The sequence below is a fragment of the Bos taurus genome, chromosome 11 (genome assembly GCF_002263795.3).
Source record: "Bos taurus isolate L1 Dominette 01449 registration number 42190680 breed Hereford chromosome 11, ARS-UCD2.0, whole genome shotgun sequence".
In the NCBI taxonomy this organism is placed as follows: domain Eukaryota; kingdom Metazoa; phylum Chordata; class Mammalia; order Artiodactyla; family Bovidae; genus Bos; species Bos taurus.
In genome coordinates this window covers 74039743-74058288 of record NC_037338.1, presented here as the reverse complement: position 1 = coordinate 74058288, position 18546 = coordinate 74039743, and the positions used below count along the sequence as shown (strand labels likewise).

At 54.2% G+C, this 18546-nt stretch overlaps 1 protein-coding gene across 18 annotated transcripts in view; it reads right to left on the bottom strand.

Moving 5' to 3' along the window:
- The window catches only part of DNMT3A (DNA methyltransferase 3 alpha), a 103377-nt gene that overhangs the window by 16605 nt on the left and 68226 nt on the right, over positions 1–18546 (bottom strand). For 16 of the 18 annotated variants that reach the window (XR_009496275.1, XM_059891032.1, NM_001206502.2 and 13 more), the window contains 7 exons: positions 3507–3722; positions 3122–3280; positions 2598–2705; positions 2225–2381; positions 1748–1897; positions 1581–1625; positions 337–416 (listed from right to left, as the gene is read on the bottom strand). Coding sequence is in view for 17 of the 18 variants with exons in the window: in XM_059891032.1 (XP_059747015.1) it covers positions 337–416; positions 1581–1625; positions 1748–1897; positions 2225–2381; positions 2598–2705; positions 3122–3280; positions 3507–3722 (915 nt within the window). In the remaining variant the exon portion in view is untranslated. Of the gene's footprint in view, positions 1–336; positions 417–1580; positions 1626–1747; positions 1898–2224; positions 2382–2597; positions 2706–3121; positions 3281–3506; positions 3723–4519; positions 5522–7298; positions 7402–18546 lie in introns of those variants that run through there. The other 2 variants (XM_059891044.1, XM_024998368.2) reach the window with 2 other exon arrangements.

The following is an 18546-nucleotide window of genomic DNA, read 5'->3' as shown; positions in this document are numbered from 1 at the left end:
AAGGGGACGCCATGTCTCCCCACCCACTGCAGTGGACGCAGCGGGGAGAGGCACCCTAACCCTAACTCAACGACTTGTCCTGCCCCCACTTCACACTAGTGACTGTGACATTGTGAGCACACATCTGGGGACGAGAACCAGGCCTTAGAAGGTGGGGCAAGATCTCTCAGAGGAAAAGCAACAGCAGGTCAGACACTTGAACCCCCAGGGTCCATTTTATCAGGACTCTGCATCAAGAGCAAACCTCAAAGTCACCCTTACAGCTACCACACGTGCTATAGCCCAGAGACCAGGTGTGGTCAGCCCAGGGCCTCGTCTCTGCTGGGCGTGCCCTACCTTGCAGTTTTGGCACATTCCTCCGATGAAGAGAGGGTGTTCCAAGGTGACGTTGAGGCTCCCACAAGAGATGCAGATGTCTGGGGAAGAGCGGAAGCAGAGTGTCATTGAAGGGGCCCCCTCCCACCTGGGGCCAAAGCCTGGCTCCAGAAAAGAAGGCAGGAAGGCGTCCGGGAGGGGCCCCGTGGAACAGGGAGGCATGTGGCCCCACCCCAGGAGCCTACTCATCTCCCAGAGCAGCGATGCTGCCTTCCAGGAAAGGCATGCTATGAGGACAAACGCCTGCCTGCGAGAACAGGCCCGACCCCGGGTCACTCTGGAGATGTCCCTGAGCAGCCAGTCCTTAGGGCCTGGGACCCTGATCCCATCCTTCCCAGCCCTGAGGGCCCCGAGCTGGACACACCATCACTTGGCAAAGGGAGACAGACATGGGAGGCACTAATGACCATCAGATGAGAGAAGGTGGAGAAAAGGTAAAAGGGCCAAGCTCAAATCCAGGCTTCCCTGGTGGCTTAGGTGTAAAGCGGAAGTACTTAAGTAAATGAAGTCACTCAGTCGTGTCCAACTCTTTGTGACCCCATGGACTGTAGCCTACCAGGCTCCTCTGTCCATGGGATTTTCCAGGCAAGAGTACTAGAGTGGGTTGCCATTTTCTTCTCCAGGGGATCTTCCTGACTCAGGGATCGAACCCGGGTCTCCCGCGTTGCAGGCAGACGCTTTACCCTCTGAGCCACCAGGGAAGCCCCATGTAAAGAATCCGCCTGCAATGCAGGAGATGTGGCTTCAATTCTTGGGTCGGGAAGATCCTCTGGAGGAGATCACAGCAACCACTCCAGTATTCTTGCCTGGAGAATCCCATGGACAGAGGACCTTGGCAGACTACAGTCCAGGGGGTTGCAAAGAGTTGGACAGGACTAAAGCGACTGAGCACGCATGCAAATCCAAGAGAGGCCGCTTTCTCTGACCAACAACCCTAATGACTAGCCCCTAACACTGACAGGGAAGATTGTAGCACTGGGAAGGCAGGTGTGTGCCGAGCAGGCTGGAGGCGGTGGGAGGTACAGGACAGAGCCATCTCTAAGTACCCCTGGCCCACGACAGCGGACGTTCCCTGGTACCTTACTGCTCTGTGCCAGCCACCCCCTGTGGGCCTCATGTCCACCCCACGGCCCCTCATGCCTGGCCCGTGGACAACAGATAACTGACTTCCCAGAGTCAACACCCGGCAGCCCCTCAGGACTCACCCTCGATGTTCCGGCACTTCTGCCGTACCTCGTACACCAGCCGCTCTGGGAGGGGAGGAGAGCGCAGCATTAGAGGGGCCCTCAAGGGCCACGCCCGCCCCTCTGAATGCCGGCCTCACCCCACCACGCCCTCCAGGGGCCACTCCCTCCACAGGCAGGCCCACTACCTCTTGTGCGTTCATCAATGATCTCCTTGACCTTAGGCTTCTCCGTTGTGCTCTTTCGGGGCTTTTTGGCTGGTGGGGGCGGCGCATAGGCAGCTGCCTCGGGTTCAACCCACATGTCTGTGTAAACTTCTTTGTAGGGGTTCTTCTCCTCTGGATCAGGGAAGCAGGTGAGGAGACCACGGTTACCGCTGACAAGGAACCCCAGCTCCCTCCCCTGTACATCTGCCTACAACAACAAGGGGGTACAGCCTGGTCCCTAACTTGTTCCTACTCCCAACTCTCTGGGGCCCGCAAGCCAATGGGGAACAGGTCATTTGGAGTCCCAGAGCAGCCCTGTCCCTACCCTGACCCCAGGGAGACGGGGACGGTAGCATTCCCATGAGCCACTGTGATGGGAGAGAGACCTTGTAGGCCCCCCTCCCTCCAAGCATGGCTCCCCCAGCCCAGGCGCAGAGTTGCTGGTGCACCTGCATGTACCTTCTGGGGGCTCCAGGCCCTTGGGGCCAGAGGGCTGGAACCCTCCCAGGGCCCACTCGATCATTTGTTTGTTCTGCACCTCCACGGCCTTGGCAGTGTCGCTCTCGTCGCTGTCATGGCACATTGGAAACAGCTTCCCCGCTCGACTGCTGGCCACCTGGGGGCAACACGTGTGGGGTAGGCTGTCAGGAGAGTAGCGAAGGTGGGCTCAGGCAAGAGGCGGGAGAAGGTGCAGAAAGGGGGCGAGTGAGGAGAGGAGGCCAAAGGGCCTCGCAAGTGGACCCTCTGCCCAAGCCTAACCCTGGGCTCTAACCCCTAGATGGAGCCCGCCCCCGCCCCCGCCCGCCGCTGAGCCCCTTGGAAGAGCACTCACCTGCAGGACCTCGTAGATAGCCTTGCGGTACATGGGCTGCTTGTTGTAGGTGGCCTGGTGGAAAGCACTGCAGAAGGAGCTCAGCGGCATCAGCTTCTCCACACACACCTGGAGGCACAACCCGCCTCGTTTGCACCTCTTCCCAAGCTCATCGAGCACCCACCACATGCCTGGCATGGTGGGGGTGGGGGACAGTAAGACCCGCCTCTGCCCTCGAGAGGACCGGATGCACCAGTAAGTAATCACAGAATGCAAAGGAAGAGTCCAGCCCCAGATGCGGGGAGGACCTGATGCAGGTGGAAGGGCATGCTGGGTTAAGGGTCCTGGAAGGCAGCCGAGCTCTCCAAGTGCAACCTAATTACCTCTGGGGACTTTTCCAACCACACATTCGCAGAGTGGGGATGAACACAGCTCCCTCTCCTATGATCCCACTCCAACCATGCCCCCAGCTGAAACCAGAGACCCTGGGACCAAGACCCCTTCCCATCCCCACCTCCCAGGCCACCACTGAACCCCGGACTCACCACTGAGAACTTGCCGTCTCCGAACCACATGACCCAACGAGTGCCTTCCGCTGCTCGGCTCCGGCCCGTCATCCACCAAGACACAATGCGGCCTGGCCACCAGGAGAAGCCCCGCAGTTTCCCCCACACCAGCTCCCCAATGCCAAAGCCCCGGCCGTCCTGGAGCCCCAAGGAGCAGAAGTCATTACAGGGTGGTCACAAGGCCCTGCCACCCTGCTTCCCCCCACAGCACCCCAGCCCTGGACGTCTGAGGGTCACGACAGCCGGGAGGGCGCTCCATCGGAATGGACAGAGCAAGACTGGAGAGACCAAGAGACGTGGGGTCAGGTAGAGAGAGCAGGACAGGAGGAGCCGGACGAGGTGGGTGAAGAAGCCAGCGGCTCACCTCGTACTCCGGTTCATCGTCAGCTGCTTTGGTGGCATTCTTGTCCCCGGCATCGGCGCCCACGGGCTCAGGCGTGGTGGCCACTGTGGGGGACGCAGGGTCGGTGGGCTGCTGCACAGCGGGAGGACTGGCCTCCTCCACCTTCTGAGACTCGGTGGACCCCTGGTTTTCTTCAACAGCATTCATTACTGCGATCACCTTGGCTTTCTTCTCAGCCTGGGGAAATAAGGAACGGAAGTTACCTTGATCTGATACTCAAGGGGCACTTCTCTATCTCTCCATGGTCTGGAGATCATGACAGAAGGTCAGGGGCTAGAGACAGGAGTTCCTTCATCAACTCAACGGGCTCACCGTGGAAAACAGAATGATTTGCAGTTGAGAGGTGAACTCAATCACTTGGCTCGATTCCAGCCTTCTCTTCTGCCTCTTAGGAAATCTTCCGCCCTCAACTAATCTTCCTCAATGGTCAGCATCATCAGTTGCCCACCCTCTGATATGCATCAATTATATTCAGAGAGTATTCTGTTTAGATACCAACCATGCACCTAAGATTAGGCACAGACCTTGGCTCCATCCTTTCTTCTCTTACTCCCCAGTCTAGAAAAAGATCCTCTTGTCCTTTTCTCCACAGTTTTCCTGGGCAGTCGACCCCTTCTATTCCTGGTCTTGGCTTCCACACAGTTCTAGTTTTGCTGTGATGCCTAACAATGAAATCACTATTTTGTGTTCAGAGTGCTCCGTTCTTTTCCCATCTGCTCAACCACCACCACAAGACCCAGAAGAGCTTGCCTGCTCTCCTGCTCACACGCCATCCTGGAGTTCTCTGGATTATATCTAACATACTTGGTCACCAGATTCTACGCCTTCTTTCTATGTGCACCTTTCCGATCCATCAATATATTCATTCTTTCAACAGTTATTTAGGGAGTCCACAGTACAGCCAGGCATCCTCTCTGCCATCCCACTGACAAACCCAGGGATTCGCCCAATCTGAACAGCCTCGATCCTTTCACTGCTTCATGCTCCTCTCTCAAGCTGTGACCCGCAGGCCCATTCCTTTTCAAAACCTGCTCCAGGATTCCCATTGCCCTTGTTGTTTAGTCGCTAAGTGGTGTCTGACTCTTTGCGACCTCATGGACTGTAGCCCACCAGAATCCTCTCTCCATGGGATTTCCCAGGCAAGAATGATGGCGTGGGGGTGCCATTTCCTTCTCCATGGGGATGTTCCCAACCCAGGGATCAAACCCACATCTCTTGCATCTCCTGCATTGGCAGGAGGGTTCTTTAAAACTGAGCCACCAGGGAAGCCCTCCCATCACCCTACAGAGGATGAAATACCTGACAGTTAGCTCTGAGGGGCATTCCACCTAACCTCAGCCCAACTATCGAATCTAGGACACGTGGCCCTCAAACTTCAAGGCTCTGCCCCCATTTTCAGCAAACCAGATTCAAGGGGGGAAAAAATCCCATCATCAAAATAACACTTTCCCCGAGAGTTCAGAGCTGTGAATACAAACCCATCCTCAAGATTACCTGGAGTACAAGACCTCCAAGCTGGAAGTCACAGCATTTACATTCCTGTCTTAGCCTTGCTACTAATTAATAGCTGACTTTGGAGCAGTCCCTTGAGTTGCTCCACCTAAAAAAGGAGTTTGAACTCAAGGATTGCTGTTAACCTTTTCTGACTGGTTTAAAAATATGATTTATGCATGTACCAGGAATTCTAAGGACTCTCTGAAGCCTGTCCATGGATCCCCAGGTCCCAGGTTAAGAACAGCTCAAGGGTCTACTGTCTCTTAGATTGATTTTATTTTGTTCTATCTTCAAGTCTTTGCCTCCCAGCCGCAAACCAAACCTGCTTCTTGCAGCAATTCCTAAAACCTGAGGGTGGAAGTCCTAGTTCTTTCTCTAACTCTAATTCTACAGTAGGATAAAGCATCCTTTGCCCCCAAAGCAGGAACAGCTGGAAGAATGAGCCCTTGGAGACCAGGGGCCAGGAGAATGCAGGGTTACTGCCCCTCCCTCCCCAGCCCCACTCCAACCTAAATCAATTTCTACCTCCTCCTCCCCTACAGGAAGGTGTGTCTAGGTGTGCACTCAAGTTCTGGGGGGAGAAGGCTTCTCTAGAATTGTCAGCTGCAGCAGCACTATCCCAGTACCAGATGTGCTCAGATACAAGTGTGCCTCGCCATCTCTGCTCCCTTCCCTCCACCACGCACGCCTCTGTGAACTTCAGGCACGGATGCTGATCTACAGCACCAGGGTGCTGCCTTGGATGACCCAAAGCCCCAGTTTCCAGGGGTGACGGCCCCCTCAGCCAGAACAAGGTGTGCAGATGGCAGAGGATCTACAGCCAGCAGCATTGAGGGGGGCTCGCCGGGCACCCCCCTCCGCATCCCCTTGTCTAGAAGGGAGTCGTGCCTGCCACCACCCTCCTGACTCCCCCTCAGCCCCTTTGTCTCTCTTCTCACCCCCTCCAAAGCAAGTTCCTGAACATTCTTCTTCCCCCACAACTTCCCCCAGCTTGTCAGAGGATGCTGCTGATGGCTGTTAAGCGCCCCCAACCCAGTAGGTGCAGGAGAACACGCATCCAGCATGGTCTGGCAAGCAGAGGAGGAGGAAGGGGCCTCCAACAGGACCCGGCCAGCAGGAGTGGGGGAAGGAAGAAGGGGGGGGGGTGGGTTAGCAGCAGGAGGCAAGAGGAAAGGGGAAGAAGGGGCGAGAGGGTGGCTGAGTGGGGGAGGGGCTCATTAGAATAGACTTGCCTAGGGCAGTGAGAGAGGGCCGGGCTTCCACGTTTGTGCCAACCCTCCTCCTCGGGCAGACAATAGGAGAAATAAGGGTTAATTAACTCTGGGCTTGGGCTCTGGGGCTAACAACTCCTACACACCTCCCCGCCACCTCAGTTCAGAAGGTCCCAGGCCAGAGTAGCCAAGAGACTGGGCAGGATGAAGACACCACTGCAGCGCCACTACGGGCTGCCCGGGAGGCCACTTGGCCTGGAGTTTGTTCAGCCTGGAGAGCCACTGGCAACTCCACTCTGGTGGAGGCAAGGCCTTCCTGTCCAGTCCCATGTCTTCGGGCAGCTGTCCCGCCTCCACCTCCCTCTGGACTCAGGCTGCTTCCCATGCCAAAGGTCAGAGGTCCAGAGACTCAGGCGGACGCCCGCTGGGGCAGCAGACCCGGGGCTGTTCCTGGTGCCTCTGCCATCCCAAGCCGGCATAAGGCCACCCCACAGCCTCGTGTCAGGGTCGCACTGCTCCCTCCCACTCCAACACCACTTCTTTCTGGTGGCCTAACGGTGGCTCCAAGGAACACACAGGAGAGGAGACCATCCCTCTTGGGAGTCCACAAGGTTGGCACGGCCTGAGGACAGCGTGGTCCATTATCCAGGAACACAGGTCAGCCAGGAAACCCCAACAACCCATCTGCCAGCCAGTTCAGCAAAACCGCTGCCTTCAGCCCAACTCCACGGGCCGGAGTCTGCCCCCCAGCCTTCGCTGACCACTGCCCCAGGCTCAGGCCAGGGCTGCTCTTCCTGGCCCCGGAGCCACCAGATCCCACCTGAGAGCAGGGAGGAGTGGGGCTTGGGGCTCCTGAGCAGAGAGTGGGTGGGACGACAGTAACTCAGCATCTCCAGAACTCAGGCCAGGCAGGGCAGCCAGCTCCCGCGGGCCGGGGAGACAGACTTGACTCTTCTCAACCCAGAGGGCTGCAGGCCCAGAGATCCTCCCACCGGCCCCTGCCGCCTCCCCGCCCCCAGTTTCCCCAGGGCTCCGTCCAGGAACCTACCCATAAGGACAGGTGCAGCCCCTCGGTGGTCCAGCTCAGGTGTGAGCCCCGGCCCTCAAGCTCTGTAAGTAGCTGCCCGTCTGGGGGGAGGGGAAGGGGGCGATGGGGCTGGGGGGCGGAGGGGGCCAGAGAGAGGGGGAGGGGGGAGGTGGGGGGGAGGGATTGAACATTTTCTTTGTCTAGAACTCCAGGTCACGTGGGCCCCGCTGGAGTGCCTGGTTGGCTGCGAGCGGGCCGGGGGAGGGGGCCGGCTCTCAGACGCTGGCAGTGGGCCAGCCCCTCTCCTCCGGTCCGAGGGGCGCGGGCCGGCGCTGGGGCCTGGGGGCGCGGCTGGGCCTCCGCCCATTCCTGGGGCCCCGCCCAAGCCAGGCTGGAGGCGGCGCCGGCCCCATCCCACCGCTCGGCCTTCCTTGCCCCTGCCCCCACCCCGAACTCGGCCCGAACCCGGCGCGGAGCCCGCGAACCGCGCGGGGAGGGAAGGACGGGGGTCGGGAGGGAAGGGGCTGCGCTCCAGCTGCGGAGGTAAGCTGCAAGCGCCCCGAGAACCGGGAGCGCAGACGAAAGGAGAGAGGAGCTTTCGGACCGTCTGGGACAGCCAGGAGAAAGTTGTTAAAAGTGAGTCCGCAGCGCAACCAAAAAGAAAAAAGGAAAAGCTTACAAATGAGCGGAGGGGTCCAGGAAGCTGTAGGAAAATTCAAAGCACACAGAGGGACAGAAAGCGCCCGCACAAAACCGGGAGCGCTCCAGAATAGAACTTGGGGTGGGGGGGCGAGAAGAGGGGGCGTCTCCTCTTCACACTGCCAGTGGATAGAGTGGTGCCTTAGTGTGGTGTGAGGAGTTCAGGCTTAGAAAATCACTTCCTGGCCAAGTACTTGGGTCCCCTGGGTCATTCTAGGTCTGCCTTCGATGTCTCATTTTTCCTGTTTGCAAGGTGCAAGGTTGGGGTTGGGGTGGGGAGGAGGAGTGTAAAAGTACAGCAGCACCTCCATTCCCAGCACTAACATCTGCAGGTCAAGACTCCATTCCTCCTCTGGAGCCTCCAGGTGCACTTTCAGCCATTTCATGCTCCCTCCTCCTGAGCAGAGGTGCCTCCCCACAAAGAAAATAAATACATATATATGTATGTACACACACACACTCTCTCTCTCTCCCTCCACACCCTGCCCACCACCCCCCCTCCCCAGCAACCCAGAAGCAGACACTGTTGGCCCTGCCTTCAAGGAGCTAACAAATTCAACTAGACTTGGAGGAGTTGGAAAAGGTCATTGAAAAGCATCTCTAAAGAGAACTATACCACCAATACCAAGTCCAATGGGCTAGGATGGCTTGGAAGCCAACCAAAAACAAGTAGTATGAGTGATAAATAAGGTTAATGAGATCAATGTGGAGCAGAGACTGAACCTGGAGGATGAATCAGATCTGGATTGAGGCTGGCCAGATAGGAAATAAGAGATGTTAGGCTGGAAAGGGAGGAAAACCCTTGCCCACCTCCACCTCCCATCCCCTCAATACAACTAAAGCGAAAGTGCAGAGAAGAGATGTCAATGGATATATCCTACTGCAGTGAAGAATAACCGCAGGTTTTCTGACATGAGGTGAATGGGTATTTTGGAAAAAGATTAGCATGGTTTCAGTTTGCAAGATGAATTAAAAGGCAGAGCAGGGGAACCAAGGGTAAATGCCCCAGCAGGAAATGGCTGTGTGGCCGGCTGCACTGCTCGACAGATCAGGACTGGAGTTCTGGTTCTGTCCCTGTGACCTTGAACAAGCCACTTAACTCCAAGAAGTCTTTTTTCACTTGCAAAACAGGAGTGATGACATCTGCCCTCCCAGGCCGGGGATACCAGCATCTCAAGGAGATAATGCCCCCAGGTGCCTGGCTTTCAGCCACAGACAGTGAGAACAAACCAGCTGGAACAGGTGCTGGTATAATGAGGTCAAAAGATGTGCTGTGAGGAGAACCCACCATCCTTGCCAGGGCTCAGCACCCTCCTGGGGGCCATCAGAGAACAAGGAGGCTCTGAAAAGGGAAGAGGACCCCACATCAGAGAGCCTTCTCCACAGAACACCCAGGCAGTACAAACCTCCTCCCAGCCCTAAGACCCAGAACCTCTACAGCAAAGAGGAACCCTTCCACACAACAAAGGCCCTAGTCTGCTCTTAGCTATCTTTCAACCCAATCAAGGTACCTGCTTGGTACAGTTTCCATGAGTTTATACTTCTTGCCTGCTCTCACACTTTGAGGAATGTAATAGGACTTGCTTGGCTTCTCTCACTCATGCCTCCCCGGCATCCAGGCCCTGTTAACAGGCCACTTTAGACCTCACCCCAGGCATCCTCTCAAAATGAAGTTTCTGATCTGGCTTGGCCAGCTCTTTAAAAACACTATCTCACCTATGACATCTCTCTTTCCATTGTTATGTGGGTAAACATTTAGACTCTACACTCCGGGGTCTTGGTCTTCAGTAAGTAATGACACCTGTGTATGCAGCCAGGACTCAAAAGTGTCAGAACGGATCAGGACCATCAGTTTCGCTTTCCCTTGGCCCACTCAAAAAGTGGCTTCTCCCTCCAGCTGCCAAACTTCCTTATTCTCATTCTCTAAAATTAAGCTCGAATGGGGGGGGGGGGAGGGGCAAGATAAAAGTAGGGAATTAAGAGGTACAAACTATTGTTTAACATAAACTATAAGAATATACAGCACAAGGAATATAATTAATATTTTATAATAACTGTGTGTGTGTGTATGTCACTCAGTCATGTGCAACTCTGCGACCCCATGGACTATAGCCTGCCAGGTTCCTCTGTCCATGGAATTCTCCAGGCAAGAATACTGGAGTGGGTAGTAGCCAGTCCCTTCGTCCAGGGGAATCTTCCTAACCCAGTGATTAAATCAGGTCTCCTGCATTGCAGGCGGATTCTTTACTGTCTGAGCCACCAGGGAAGCCCAAGAATACTAGAGTGGGTAACCTATCCCTTCTCCAGGGGATCTTCCCGACCCAGGAATCGAGCCAGGGTCTCCTGCATTGCAGGCGGATTCTTTACCAGCTGAGCTACCAGGGAACCCCATAATAACTATAAATGGAGTATAATCTTTAAAAATTGTGAATCACTATGTTGTTCCCCTGAAACATAATATTGTAAATCAACTATACCTCAATAAAAAATTGGGCTTAGTAAAATTAAGCCCAAATCTTACCTCTTCCACATAGCTCCCAACTTAAGCAAAAAGGAAGCTCAACTCAAAGGTGTCCTCTTATTACTTACAGCACCACCCCTCTCCTGTAGCTATACCCAGGGGAAAGGTTCCCCTTTCCTACACAGTGAGTCACTCAGACTGAGATCTGTCTACCCTGTACTTGGTGGGCACAGAGACCTCAAAGCAGAAGAGATCCCAAGATCTAGGCTAAGAAGTGACTTTAGCCCAAGGTCAGGAAAAAACCAGGGCAGCCTTCTAGGATCCTCAGGTCATATATGTTCTCGACCTTCCAAAGTAACCCGCCCAGGGTGGTTATTGGGATAGGTCTTTTGATCAAGATAAAGATAGTCAACCTAAAATAGCAGAGCCATGTAAAATGAGCCAGGTTCTTGGACGTGTTCTAAAAGTATGTTGAAAGAAGGAACCCCTGGATGAAAAGAAGATCTGGTGGATGTCAAGAGGCTAAAAGAAGCGTTGGAGAGGAAGTACCCAGCATGGAAGAGAGGGCAACCTGAAAGAGAGGGCGTATTTCCTGTTTGGCAGGCAGATTGCAGTGCTCCAACAGGCCTGATGAAAATACCTCTTAGGGACACCTGACTCAGCACTGATCCTGTGTTCATCAAGCAAACTTCTAACTTTAATTACATTTTCCAGTGACTCTGATACCGGTAAGTTGCCAGATAAAATGGGGACAACCACTTGGATGGATCTGTGTTGGAAGGACAAGTCCTATTATAAATCTGTAAACTGAGCATCCGGGTGTCTCTGGGAGCATGAGTGTGGGGAGCACTGTGAAGCTGACTTTCCAGCTTGGGGAGTGGAGATGAGATGCTAAGTCGTGATCCTCCCCCCAGGAGCAGCAGCTCCCACGGGCGCAAGTGGGACTGCCTGGCTGATTTTAACTCTTAAGTTCAGCATTCTGAGGCATGCTTTGTCATAAAATCCAGTGCTAGTGGGAGGTGGGGAGGTTATGTGGCGTCCACTGAACAGGACTTAGCACCTGAGTCCCTGAACTCAAAATCGGAGGAGCCAGGATCCCTGGGAAGCCATCTGCAAAGCCACATATTGGGAGACACTGTGCATTTCTTGACACACAAACATTCCCACTGCCCCCATGACAAATGAGAACTTATCTAGACAAGAACCACAAGGTCAAGATGGATGTCTCTTCCAATCCTGCCGTTCCACCCATAGTTCAGAAGCTTCCATGCTACACAGTAGACCTCTGACCACCTGCTGATTACAGCCTGCGCTCCTTGCATGGCACTTAAGGCCCCCACCATCTGCAGCCCTTACCTCACACAGCCTACACTCAGCCCACCCACTTGCTGTTTCCCAAATATGCCCTTTCCCTGCCTCCGTGCCTTTGCTCATGCCGTTCCTTGCTCCTCCCCTTCACCTTCCACCAGTCAAAAGCCTACCTATCCTTCTCAGCCCAATTCACCAGTTACCTCCACCATGAAGGTTTCTCTAGACCTGAATTGGCCAGTGAGAGAGCCAGTGGCTGCACAAAGCCATTTAAATTCATTGAAATTAGATTAAAATGAAAATTCAGTTCTTCATTGCACTAACCACATCCCAAGTGTCCAAGAGCCCATGTGGCTGAGGGAGGCTACTGTAGCGAGGGCATAGATTTTAGAACATTTCTGTCACTGCAGAACATTCTCCTGGACAGTGCTGCTCTGGCCCCTCAGCCTTATCCTTCCCCACCTGAAGGTTCCCTTGTCTCGCCTCCTCCCCCATACTCCCAGAGCACCGTGTAATCCTCTCCTAGCACGTGCCGATCTTTGCTTGGACTAAGGTGTACTCCTCTTTCCTCTTCACAAGATTAAAAATCCCTAGAGGGCAGGGCCTGGCTCTCACTCAGGTTCACGTGGAAGCAGTGTGGACCACAGCCTCTTGCACACTGTAGAGGATTAAAGCAGTGTCTGCTGAACTGAATCCAACACTGTCTCCAGAGCCTCATCTGGAGTCTACTGACCAAGTTCCCAAATGAGGGCAAATACTTTCCACAGCAAAGTTCCCATAGGTGCTTAAGAGGTCTGGGTCCACGGCTCCCGAAAAAGGCCGGGAATCTTTGTTTTCCTGCTCCCCTGCCATCCACATGGAGGTTGCAAGCAAATGACCAGGACTGGGCTGCTGGCAGGGAAGCTAAAAATAGCCACAGAGCCAACAGCAAGGAGTTAGCAGGACTTGTTGCTAGGGAGACCAGTCACAGAGAGAGCAACCAAGCGGGGAGAAAGCGTCAGACCTGCACCCAGAGAGCAGAGGCCACAGCTGGGTGTGGGGAGGGGGACTCAAAGTTGACAGGGGTCCAAGGCTCCCACCTAGAGATGGTTCTGCCTTCTGGCAGCTCCTGACTAATATACTAAGTGGGGCAAATGTTCCCCCTGTCCCTCAGTAACCCATCTCCATGGAAACCACCATTGCTGGGGTGAAGTACCAGCCCTGGAAGGGAGGCCTCTGCCTGGAGCTGGTTGTTATGGCAACCTCCCCCCCACCCCCCAATCCTCTCTCTCCTGGCTTCTCCTGTGGGGAAAAGGTGGGGGCCTAGTCTTGGCTTAGCCAGCGTGACTAGGAAACACCGGCTTCCTGACAAGAGTGACCTACGATGGGCTCTTTGGAAGCTCCGGGGACCCCAGAAAGGCCAGGCAGTCCTCAGCACAAGGCAGAGCTTCCTTTCCTTCCTCTGGGGGCCTCAGAGGTCACCTTGGCAGGAGAATCTCAAACTCATTTGTATCAGGATCACCCAAGGAGGTTTTTAAAAATACAGATTCCTAGGCCCACCTATGGCGATGAGCTGGCTTGGGGTAGAGCCCAGGAATCTATTAAAACCCCCTCCCCCTAAGTGATTCTGCTTCCAACCAGGTATGGAGATCACCAAGGGCCCTGGCTGTTACAAATGAGGAAACAGGCCTGCAGGGGACCAAGCCCACCCAAAGGGTCAAAACTGAGGAGGGAGAGGTAGAAGGAGGGGAGTCGCCCCCTCTCCTGGGCCTGTCTCTCTTGCTCCCCCTTCAAACCAGAACATGCTGATGTCTGATATTGGACTGTGACTTAAAACTGAGCCTCTCCACAAACTGTCCTGTCTGGCAGAAAGTGGAGGGGAGCGGAGCTGGGCAGCCTGGTCCCCAGAGTGTTCAGAGTGGTGGCGGCCCAGGCACACAACCTGGACTGAAAGAGGAAATCTATCCTCCTTAGGAAGGAAACCAAAAGGGTCACCATGGAAACTGCAGTGTGCTGGCCTGGTTGGGCTTGGTGCCATCCCCAAACCTGGACCCAAGAGAGGCTCATCTTTAGGCAAAGGCCATGGGGCAGGGGCAGCCCACCCCCTCAAAACCCCTCACCCCTGCCGGTCTAGTCTACTTTTAGAACTATAAGGAGGCTGTGCTTTATCCAGGAGCCAACCTCTGAGCCTGCCTGAATGACACCAAAACCCTAGGATCCAGCAGCAGCACCCACACCAGCTAGGGCAGGGTGGGTCGATGGGGGGGTGGGGGAGGGTGCGGGGGGGGGCGTGGGGGAGGGGGGTTGGAGGTTGGGGAGGGAGAGGGCAGAGCCAGTGCAAGAGCTGACCTCCCTCCTGTTACTCCTCACAGCCTAATTGTGTGCCCAGGACCCACCGCACATGAAGCCACAGCGCTCATTCAACACAGCATGCAATTAGATGGTAAATTATGTGGTAGAGATGCTTTCTCTGTGTGCTGAAGGAAATCTGAGGCGGCCGGAACCAGTCAAGGCAGGAGGACTCAAGGGAGGATGGGAGACGGTGAGCCAGGACAGGGCCCAGCCTCCCAGGTTTCTCAGACAGCAGATCTTTGGGGGCATCTGCAATTGCGTTAGCTTCCCAGCGAGATGCACAAGCACAGCTGTATGCACACGTTAGGGAGGCGAGCCGCCGAGGGCCTCCTGCCTGTTCTACATTCCACTGCTGACAAACATTCTGATCCAGAGTAAAATGCAGGATCTGGGAGCCACCTCCTCGCTGACCCCTGACGTCTCCATCTCTTCTGCCTCTCTCCCTGGTTCTCCCATCCCTTCCTTCCTGGCTCCCCCGTCCCTTCCCAGTCACTACATGCTTGGAAGTCTCAACTTGCCAGACCTGCCAGCAGCTCCTGAAGCCTCAGCTGCAGCCTCCTTTCTGCCCTCGCCCATCTGCCCCCTCTTTCCCGACAGCTCCAGGTCTGCTCCTTAAGACAAAGGCCTCTCCACAAACCCGACTCTCCCGCCCCATCACTTCCAGCCCCTAACTGGGAGCTGCGGGGTGAGCACGGCCCTGCCTGTGAGCCGAGTGCAGGCTGTGGGCAGGGAGCAAGGGTGGAGGCAGTGGTGCTGCAGGTCCCCAGGTCTCACCTGCCCCTTGCCAGGAAAAAGAATAGAAGGGGCAGGATGGGAGCAGAGGATCACAGCTGATGACAAAGCTTTCAGTAAGTGCCTAGCTTCTTTGGATCTTAGTTTCTTAATCAGTCTGATGGGACAGATATCTGCTGAGTATTACAGGTAAGGTCAAAGGAAGTCAGGAGGGCATATCGTGTAAGAGGTTTGGAAAGAACCTTTCGACAAGTTAGCTTGACCATGTACAGTCACTTTGCTTTACAAACTAGACTCTGGGGAGACTTGTTAATTTTATACCTGGGGGGTGTGGGTCCAAAGGAACCAGGTAAACCTGAACTGCCAGGGTTGCTTTCTCCTCCCCTCCCCCACCCCAGGCTCCAGGGGTCAAAGGGAGGGACCCCAGGGACCACCATTCAGATTCAGGCATGCAGACCCTCTCAAGTTTCAGGGTCCAAAGAGAAGACCCAGGAGGAGCCCAGCAGACAAGCCTTGGGGTAAACCCGTTGCTGAAAACACTAGGACCGCCTACCATCTCCATCCCAAAGGAAACATTTGAATTCCTGCACCAAGTCCTTTCCGGTCTTCTCCCCCCACCTCTATTGGGAAACAGTTCTCTAGCTGTGCCGGCGTTAGAGCCCATACTTCTTCCACAGCTCAGTGTTCACGGCCTGAGTTTCAAGCCCTTACAATCACCTGGACACCTTTCGGAGTGATCTGGGCCTGGGCCCAGAACTAAAGTCCAAGTGTACTGAATCCAGGGTGGGTGGCCCAGAGAGCAATGGTTAAAACAGACTCCCAGGTAATGCGAATGTGCAGGAAGACCCCGTGAGGGTGACTGGGGCGGGGGTGGTGGTTCGGTTGCTAAGTCGTGCCCGACTCTTTGCAACTCTATGGACTGCAACATGCCAGGTTTCCCTGTCTTTCACTATCAGGTGGTGGGTGACACAATAAATGCATCTTTGGAGGAATCTCTTCTGTGTCAGGTGGCTTCCCGGTTTACTCAAGTGGTAACGAATCTGCCTGCAATGCAGGAGACCTGGATTCGATCCCAGCTTGGGAAGATCCCCTGGAGAAGGACGTGGCAACCTACTCCAGTGTTCTTGCCTGGAGAATTCCATGCACAGAGAAGTCTCGCAGGCTACAGTCCATGAGGTCGCAAAGAGTTGGACATGGCGGAGCAAGTAACACTATTCACTACACTTCTGTGTCGGGTTTGGTTTACTTCCGATTACCTGAAGCTGGGTGGTTCTCAAACTTGCACAAGCCCCAGAACCATGGCACCTGACTAGAGAATCAGATTTCCCAGGAATCACACCAGGGTCTCCGCCTCATAGCTCCAGAATGTATGTGTGTTAGTCACTCAGTTCTAACCCGTCAGGTCTCTGGCCATCCGGGTCCTCCCCCTCTCCCATGCCAACTGCACACTGTGAGCAAGTTTTACTGTTTTTCTGACTTGCCGTCCCTTAATAAGAACTCTTCACAGACGCTATATGACTCTTTAGTTAAGGAATAATGGGCAGTGTATTTTTAATTTTTCACTTTCAACTCAGATTAAGCAAAAGTAGGAATAAAAAAGTGCAGTCTCCTGTTTATGCGAATCTAGGTACTGTTTAAAAGGCAACTCTTTTAAAAGGCTCCACAGACAGGTGAAAAGAGGGTCTTTAGTGGTCCTTCAGTTGTTCTGGCACTCCTGCCAGCTGGTTGCTCCCAGAAGCCCCAGGTAGGTGAGCTGACCCTCCCTACCCTGGTCCTCTCTCCCTGCTCGCCAGCCTGCACTTACCCTCCTAGAGGATGACTCCTGAGTGCCTGCTAAACCCCTCCCCATTGTCAGCCACTCTGCTGGCTTCTCAAAAGCAGCTTGTCCAAAACCTAACTTAAAAGTCCACTCCTGGAACTTTCTGGTGGTCCAGCAGTTAAGAATCCGCCTTCCAATGCAGGGGATGTGGGTCTGAGCCCTGTGGCACGTGGCAACAAGGCCTGCCCACCACAACTACTGAGCCTGCACGCTGCAGCGAAAGATCCCACATGCCGCAACTAAGATCTGACACAGCCAGACAAATAAATAAAATTTACTCCTCCTAAGAGACTATCTTCATGACTTTAGGGTAGGCAGAGAACTCAGAGATCACACACACACTCCAATAAAAGAAGAATTTGGTTAACTGGATTTTGTTCAAATGAAAAGCTTCTGACCATCAAAATAAATCCTTAAGAAAATGGAAAGTCCATACCACCTTCTTGCTCCAAACCTGCTCTTCCTCCCTAGCTCAGGATTTCCTAGCTCATATAATGACCACTCACCCCAGCCCCCAAATACCAGCCCAGTTTCTCCCTTCCCTCCAACCAGAGGCAAACTGTATCAGTTCTATCAAGTCTGCCTCCCACTGCCTGGCCCCTTCGTCAAAATCAGATGAAACGCCCTCCTAACTGGTCCTTCTTCTAACCTTCCTTGGGTCCCTTTGCATTGCAGCCAGGGAGGGTTACCTTCCCAAAATACACATCCGGTTCTCTAAGATTCCAGCTCCCTCCTGCACAGTGAAGCCCACGTTTCTCACTATGACAGGGAGGCTGTAACAATCTGACCATCTCCCTTTGCAGTTTTATCTCTTCTTACACTTCCTTGCCAATTCCCACACCTAGTTACCAGCTCTCACGCTGTTCCCTGACCAACCCAGAAGCTTCATGCCTCTTTGTCTTTGCCCTCAGTGTTTCTTTTTCCTGAAACGCCTTCCTTATTTATCCTTATTGGAATTCTCAAAGGACACCTCCTCCAGGGAACCTTCCAGGAGTTCCCCCAGAAGTTCTCTTGCCCTCCTCTATGCTCACCAGACTCCTGGTGGCAGAAGCACAGGCCGAGGCCCATGCTCCATCTGATGTTGTGGCTCACGGTGGGCACTCCCACCTCCTCCTCTAGACCATGTGTGCCCTGGGACAGGGACCGTGTCCACTGTCTCCTCCAGTGCCAGCATGGTACTGCGTGTATTTAGTAAATACAGACTCAAGTCCATTTACGACATCTAGACTACTCCTTAACAGAGTCACACAGTCCAGCTGAACCCCCCGTGCTCGAGCATCCTAGGGACCTCCTTAACGAATGCTCTGATCATGAAAGCAAAGAGAGAATAGCACCACTGGATCTTCTCCTGTTTGCCTCACAGCGAGGGCTATGAGGTTGTTTCTGAAAGCTGAAATAAAAATGCAAGAAATCTTGAGGTGCTCTAGATCCCAAACTCCTAGAGGGTTTTTTTTAGATCCCACTCAGTGCCCTTCCCCCACTGTCCCCATCAGGAAAACTCCTATCCCAGTAGCAAGCCTGCAAGATGTCTCTTCTACGCAGGCCTTCCCAGCCTCCTTGGGCAGGGCTAGTTAGCTGCTCCCATGGCTCCTTTCCTCCTATTTCTATCCCAACCCTTACTGGGTTGCAGCACTTAACTGCCTACCGCTGCCAGGGTGGGATTCTGACCTTCCTTTAAACGTGTCTCTTTAGTGTCTAGAAAATGTGGGAAAGTGGCGGAGACCCAGATGCATATGGAGTTTTCTGAAAGCCTGAGCACAAAGTATTTGCTCAGTCAAGGTCTGTAACTCTCAAAATGATAGAGGGTGATCGTGTGACTAAAGAAGAGAAAATGAGCAGTAAGGGGCAGACCTAGCTAGGCACATGGTGACCAAAGCCAGAACAGGGATGTGCAGTTTCTGAGCTGAGGAAATGCCCCA